The 7,945-nt window shown below is 43.3% G+C and overlaps 1 protein-coding gene and 1 pseudogene across 2 annotated transcripts in view; one reads left to right on the top strand and one right to left on the bottom strand.

Annotated features, from left to right (window-relative positions):
- The window catches only part of LOC310799849, a 449,550-nt pseudogene that overhangs the window by 397,647 nt on the left and 43,958 nt on the right, over window positions 1–7,945 (top strand). The window lies entirely within an intron of this gene.
- dok4 (docking protein 4) overlaps window positions 5,292–7,945 on the bottom strand; it is a gene marked incomplete at its 3' end in the record, with an annotated part of 39,522 nt that continues 36,868 nt past the window's right edge. Inside the window, exons 7-9 of the mRNA XM_083662434.1 lie at window positions 7,462–7,582; window positions 5,629–5,750; window positions 5,292–5,324 (exon numbers count right to left, since the gene is read on the bottom strand). Of these exons, the coding sequence (XP_083518560.1) occupies window positions 5,292–5,324; window positions 5,629–5,750; window positions 7,462–7,582 (276 nt within the window). The remainder of the gene's footprint in view (window positions 5,325–5,628; window positions 5,751–7,461; window positions 7,583–7,945) is intronic.

The raw sequence follows: 7,945 nt of genomic DNA, 5'->3' as shown, positions 1-7,945 counted from the left end.
GAGCTGCACGGTTGAGTGATGGATTTTATTTTTCTCCAAAACATGCACTTGGTGTGTCGACAGTGTAAATGGGTGAAAACAACATGGTGTCATTGGTGACAAAGCTAAGGGGAAGTCGTAGCCGTCGGTGAGAGCTGACACTGGCCAAGTGATAATAACACTACAGTCACAAACACCTACTGGATCCCTCTGGTGCGTTCAATGACCCGTTATGATTTCCCCCGGTAGCAAAACTGTGCAAGTTACAGTTTCATTACAAAAGACAGGTGGGCACAGGCATTGACAGAGAGGATATGGATCATCTGAAGACAGGTGGGCACAGGCATTGACAGAGAGGATAGAGAGGCAAAGCGAACGTCACTTCCTGCTTCAGCACTGTACCAGAGATTTTCATCCACAATTTATTTCCCCATAGACATTTCGTAAAATGCTTATAAAAAGAGTTTTAACTTGGTCAAACCAAACGGTTCAGCTATATTTAGAATCGGGAGAGACCATAGAACATTTCAGTCGGACCAAAACTAAAAAAAACGACATCGGAAAAATATTTTCTTTAAACCCGTATTCTTTTACATTTTGGTCCGAGTGAGATGTTATGTGGTCTCTCCTGTTTCTAAATATATCTGTACCGTTTGGTCTGAACAAGTAAAACTCTTTTTATAAAAGCATTTTACGAAATGTCCATGGGAAAATAAATGGCGGATGAAAATCTCTGGTACAGTGCTGAAGCAGGAAGTGACGTTCTACTTTGCCTCTCTATGGATCATCTAAGGCAAAAAATAAATAAAAAATAAAAAAGGATTCCGTTGGTGGTGAGGTAAAGGACGGTAAAGAGGATGAGATGGCAAGTGTGTTTCTTGTAGTCCACTCAGGAGTGTGTGAAAACCCCTCAACGTTACAAGGTGCCAAAATGTAGCAAGTGCATGCATTTTAAATTAACACGTTCCCCCTATAATCCCTCAATCCCTCGATCACACACACACACACACACACACACACGCACGCACGCACGCACGCACGCGCACACACACACACACACACACACACACACACACACACACACACACACACGCACACACTCACATTTAATATGAAATAAATAGCCATATGTACAAGAGTCTCTATCAAGAGGGCAACAAAAGGCCAAAGGTTACATGTATGTACACAAACACACATCTACACACAATTAATGCACAACTTAGATTGGGTGAACACCCAACAGAATGTGTAGCCCTTAATGTTAAAATGACATAAATAAACATAAAATGTAGGATTACAGCATTAAAAAGCATCACGCCAAATATGACGCAATATTCCAACATTTTTAAAGAACATTCCACCCATTTCAATGGTTGCAAACTTAAGATATGATTTACACTCCTTTCTTTTCACACTCCCATTTCCCTTCTTTCATTTAAAATACACGGTTTTGGTCTTCTTAATGAGCAGACTTTAGGATTGATCAGCCCACTCTCCAAAACATTGTGACATACTGTAGTAACGTTGGTCCACAGCCCAAAAACGTAGTTTCACAAAAGAACTGTTACAAGGTAACGTTCGTTACCTTTTTTTACTTTTCCACCACTTGTTTTTCTACAGACATGTCCACGGTGGAGAATATGGCGATCAAAACTTCCTTCTCCACGCTTTTCCATCCTTCCTGGCATGTCGATCATCTCTCTCCCTCTCCACCTCACGTCTAAACCCTCAAACAGAGTGGCATGTTCTTTAGCAGACAAAGTGTAACAGAAGGCGATGACAGCATGTTGCACAGTCAAGCTGTCTGAATGAAAAACAACAGCTTATGTTTACTCTCTCTCACATGCACGCACACGCACACTCACACACACACACACACACACACACACACACACATACACACACGAACACACACAGGTTTAGGATAAGTCCAAGGCCAGTGGAAGCTGGGTAGGAGAGAAGGTTGATGGTTAGACTGGAATTAATTTACTATAACAGCATGCTGGAGTGGCGCCAAGATGATTTTTAGGGGGATCCGCAGCAGGGTTAGACTGATATATGGTCAGGGTTAGACCGATATATGGTCAGGGTTAGACCGATATATGGTCAGGGTTAGACCGATATATGGTCAGGGTTAGACCGATATATGGTCAGGGTTAGACCGATATATAGTCAGGGTTAGACTGATATATGGTCAGGGTTAGACTGATATATAGTCAGGGTTAGACCGATATATAGTCAGGGTTAGACTGATATATGGTCAGGGTTAGACCGATATATGGTCAGGGTTAGACTGATATATGATCAGGGTTAGACCGATATATAGTCAGGGTTAGACCGATATATAGTCAGGGTTAGACCGATATATAGTCAGGGTTAGACTGATATATGGTCAGGGTTAGACTGATATATGGTCAGGGTTAGACCGATATATAGTCAGGGTTAGACCGATATATGGTCAGGGTTAGACTGATATATGGTCAGGGTTAGACCGATATATGGTCAGGGTTAGACTGATATATGATCAGGGTTAGACCGATATATGATCAGGGTTAGACTGATATATGATCAGGGTTAGACCGATATATGATCAGGGTTAGACCGATATATGGTCAGGGTTAGACCGATATATGGTCAGGGTTAGACCGATATATGGTCAGGGTTAGACCGATATATGGTCAGAGTTAGACCGATATATGGTCAGGGTTAGACCGATATATGGTCAGGGTTAGACCGATATATGGTCAGGGTTAGACCGATATATGGTCAGGGTTAGACCGATATATGGTCAGGGTTAGACCGATATATGGTCAGGGTTAGACCGATATATGGTCAGGGTTAGACTGATATATGATCAGGGTTAGACCGATATATGATCAGAGTTAGACCGATATATGGTCAGGGTTAGACCGATATATGATCAGAGTTAGACCGATATATGGTCAGGGTTAGACCGATATATGGTCAGGGTTAGACCGATATATAGTCAGGGTTAGACCGATATATGGTCAGGGTTAGACCGATATATGGTCAGGGTTAAGCCGATATATGGTCAGGGTTAGACTGATATATGGTCCAGGTTAGACCGATATATGGTGCAGATAAAGGACTTTTATTAAAAATCATATCCACCTCTGATATGATGTATTATGATAGTTTGATTCATTTAATCAATACTGCACTGGTTGTCTATGGGAAGACCATCTGAATTGATTCTAATGAGGCATTTGGACTATATTCCACACAAATATGCATTAATATTTTATTATTATTATTATTATTATTATCATGGGTTTTAGTGCCCCATAGATACAGTAAGTCTGTGTGGGAACGCCCACCTCCTTTGAGGGCCGTGGGGGAAAACGGCAGAAAGGAGGTGTCGTGGCAATCAGGTGGTTTCCCCCACACATGATGAGACATCGCCTGAATGTACAGTATGGTATGGTCTAAAAATGCTGTTTCAGAGACAAGAATAGAATTCTTCTGGTCTCATTGTTTTGTCTGTGGACATTTTTTCCTAATAAAAAAAAATTGCAAATTTAAACCCCCAATTGGCATTTTCAATCCAAAAGTATTGGTATCGGCCTTCCAAAACCCATATCGGTCAAACCATGATCGCCCCCGGCCACTCCCCCTTTAATAATCTAAGAAAAAGAAGCAGTTGAGGCCAGTGTGTGAATGTATCAGAATATAAGCATGATGTAGCCAATGGGAATGGAAATGAGGTACATCTCAGAGAAAAGTCTGGAGTTCTCGGGGCAAATGTCCAGTCCGGCCCAGTCCAGAGAAAATGAATCCCATGGAAGCTCCAGTAATCCACAGGTCAGAACGGTTCAGAACTTCATTCAGTACAGCATACAGATCCAGTTATCAGAAAGTCACATCATTTATCGGCAAAGGCATCGATCAGGACGAGGACGTACAGGCAAGTTATCAAGTGTCAAGTGTCAAGTGTTCTTCGTACGAGCTGCTCGGCTGGCACTGGTATTACTGGGAGTTTTCCACGTGGAAGTCCTGGTGCAGTACTGGTCACACACACACACACACACACACAGTGACCCAGCATGAAAACTTAAAACAACTAACACACTGGGCCTTATGGTTCCCGTGGCGGCCATTTTGAACTTCCGTGACACTCGGGGCGGGGAAGAAGTCCTCAGCTGCTGCTGTGTTCCAGGATGCCCTGCATGCTAACATGTCTTCTCATTTTGACAGACGGTCAGTCCCAAGTCAGTCTCAAGACTTTTGATGCACAAGTCTCAAGTTAAGTCTCAAGTCTCTACATAGATTAATAAGGTTTGCACCTTATTAATTCATTTTTCCAGTGAAGAGTGTGCTCCAGTATCCTCTTTGGGTTCATTCGCTGAGAAGCAGCCCAAGGAACTGTAGTATTTTGTCCTATTCTGAGAGCACCGACCTCCCTCTGTGTGCAGAAGCCGTACAAGAGACGCCTTCAATCGTCAAATGTAAATGTAGTCAAGTCAATTTAATATCTTAAAGAAAACTAAATATCACAGACTGTTCAATGCAAACTGAATTTAAATTAAGTCTGGCGGAACAAATCTCATCCATTTCAATCTCAGTCAATTTACAAGTCAAGAAGACTTTAGAAACCTTTGCATGCCAACTTCCAAGTCACCAGAAACCCAAGTCAAGTCTCAATTATTTTCTTCGTGCAAACAAGTCAAGTCTCAAGCAAGTTCATATTTTAGGCTAACTGTATTATATTTGGCCCACTATAGCTAGCTACCGGAATCTAGCCTAGGTAGCTAGTAGCTAACTACCCAGTGAGCTAGCAAACTTCCCTGCTGAGTTCAAGCAGTTACTGACACTGGAGTTGTTCCTGAGACTACAAGCTAATTTGCTAACTCTTATGCTGCATTCCAGACAACTCGGAGGTGAGAATTTCCCAGTTGAAAAGTCCCACCTCCGACCCTCATAGCGTTCCAGCTGCACAACGCTGTTGTGTGTTGGGTGATGTCAGACGACTGATTCCTCCGTGAAGTCGGGGTCGATTTTTCCACCCAAGTTTATGAGTCGGAACTCCAACTTTGAGTGGCGTTCCAGTGTACTTTTTCCTAGTAGGAGGTCCGGAAATCGAAACGTCCAACTTGCCTGGAATGCAGCATTACCCCTTCACTTATGGAATGTTAGTTCGACCTGGTCGAGTTTCCCACCTCAAGTGTGACGTGAGTTCAAAATGGCTGCTGCGGGAATAAGGTTGATTATGCGCCTTTCCCCATTGCACTGTTTGTGGGAAACCCATCTCCCTCCAGTCCTCGGAGAAATCGATCTCCATCTGCTCTCTCAGTTCAGGACGTCCGGCCCGCCCACACCACAAGTTCCTGTGAGGTGTGACGTTGGGGTAAAATATAAGGAGGGCGAGTGTGTGGTTGTTTGAGCGTTTGTTTGTGTGCGTGTGTGCATGTGTGTGTGTGCGTGTGTGTGTGTGTTTGTGTGTAAATGTGCCTGCATGCGGGTGGGTACGAAAATCTGTGTTTGCGTCAGCTCCTTTTTCGAGATCCATGTCTTGTTTGTGTGTGTGTGTGTGTGTGTGTGTGTGTGTGTGTGTGTGTGTGTGTGTGTGTGTCACTGTCCGGGGTAGGTGGGGTAGTGTGTCGGGGAGTGTGTGCGTGCGTGTGTGCGCACGTGCGTGTGTGTGTGCGTGTGCGGCTGGCTCTGTGCGTGCGAGTGTGTGTGTGCGAGTGGCAGCGTGGCGTGGCGGTCAGGAGGCAGGTGGGTGGACAGCAGGTCGGCTTCGGCAGCATCGCCTGCACAGAAACACACAAGTTGTAACTATAACTATAAATTATAGTTATGTATAAACTATAACTATAACTGTGGCTATGGAGAGTTGGGTCAATTACCTTTACTGTTCATAAGCTCTCACATATAAGAACTACAAATATCCCAACAAAATACAATTCCTATCCACCTTATTTCTAGCTGCCATGATGCCTGATGGGTGCTTCTTCCACTTCCGGTGTAATAGACTGTTTTACAGTCTATGGTTTTAACTTGACAAAAAAAAACGTCTATGAGGATTTTACAGCAGAGCCATTCTGCTCTACAGCCGTGTCGTTCGGGTGCTGGGATAACGTAATGCATTGTGGGTAGTCGGCTACTGTGGCTAATGCTAGCGGCTAGCGTAATAGTTACTTTACATGGCAGTAAAACGCCACTGAACGACCAAATTGATTTAACTTTTAACCATTTTGAGTAACACTGTTGGTTAGTTGTTTATAACGTGACTATATTTATAACTTTTATAACGTCCTCCAGTTTCCAGTTTATAATTCGGGTCTGCAGCCGAGTATAACAAAGGAAATGGCAAGCTGCAACAATGAGTCACGTTAAACCGGACCTTGTACCCACAATTATTTTTTACAGTGGGGCATTCAAAAATAAGGTGGATACAAATATTATAATTGGAATGGTACCATAGGAGATACACACCCTAATGTACGATAACATGTAAACATACTCACTGTGTTGGGAATGTTTCTGTATTGGCATTTTATTTATTTTATTTTAGTTTGCACTGTAAAAAGTGGAGAACATTTTTGGAGGGATATGTGTCTGCTACAATAGCAACAAGTTGACAATGCTACCTTCTGGCCACACTGCAAAAAGTATCCATTTAAACAAGTCATCTAATAAAGTGAAGTACTGTAAAACAATCTCATTGGAAACAAGTGGGATTATCTTAAATTTACATTATTTTTATTTTGACCCCCCCTCTTTAAGGAATATAGCATTTTAAGAGTGAATATGAGACTAAATGACTATGTTTAGATGGGCATTTTTGGCAGTGAAGTGCAAAGTGTTATAGAGAGCCAAAGTGAAACGTCACTTCCTGCTTTCTCCCTGTACCAGCGCTGTGAAAAATATGAATGGTCGTGGACGGAGAATAAGGTAACTTTTTTGATCCCGTTTGAATTGTGCCACGGGGTGCCAACGTTACTTTTGTCCATTTAAAACATAACTTTGCATGTAAAGAAAGTCACAGTTTGTCGTCAAACTGAAACGTAGGGGTTAGTTTCGTATAAAAACTACATAGCTCGTGGAAGCTCGTGGCATGTCGCCGGTCTTCAGCTTTGCCGGTAGAGAAAGTGACGTCACTTAGGCGACAGTGTATGTAGTCTTTCTGATTTATAACTTCTAGTGCAACAGTTTGGCACCATAAACTGCGACTTTCTGGACATGCAAAGTTATGTTTTAAATTGACAAAATTAACATCGGAAACCCTGTGGCCCAATTCAAACGGGATCAAAAAAGTAACCGTATTCTCCGTCCACCGCCATTCATATTTTTCGCAGCGCTGGTACAGGGAGAAAGCAGGAAGTGACGTTTCACTTGGGCTCTCTATCGATTTCAATGAAGAATGCTAACATTGCCAAGAGCCTTTTTGTAGACTAACGGAAGGACATGTGTAGAAACTAAGTGCCTGGAAGTAAGAGTCAAATCCTAAGGCGTGTTTACCGCTGGCGGGGTCCATCATGCCCGTCTGGTTCCCAGTGATGTGGTGCCAGAAGGCAGAGCGGGGCAGGATGGCCGTCGGGGTGCAGGGGTACGAGCCAGCCTCCGAACCCTTAGACATCAACTGCAAATCACACACACACACGCACGCACGCACGCGCACACACACACACACACACACACACACACACACACACACACACACACACACACACACACACACACACACACACACACACACACACACACACACACACACCACAGGTTAGAAAACTAGAACCAATGTCTGCCAATGTCCTAAAGGGGGCAATAAGCACGTTTTGACTGCCCCATTGCACAAAAATAGGCTTGGTAACTCATGAATATTTCACCAGGTGGTGAGATTTCTTGCTTTCAAATCTTACTTTTCAGACCATACTCTGTTTTGGAACACGTTTTTTGGCCATTACAGGCCACCATCCGCAGGTGAGGGGGACGAGGGGTGGGG

This window comes from Poromitra crassiceps, assembly GCF_964638095.1.
Source record: "Poromitra crassiceps genome assembly, chromosome: 28".
Taxonomy (NCBI): Eukaryota; Metazoa; Chordata; class Actinopteri; order Beryciformes; family Melamphaidae; genus Poromitra; species Poromitra crassiceps.
This window is presented reverse-complemented; position numbering and strand designations above follow the sequence as displayed.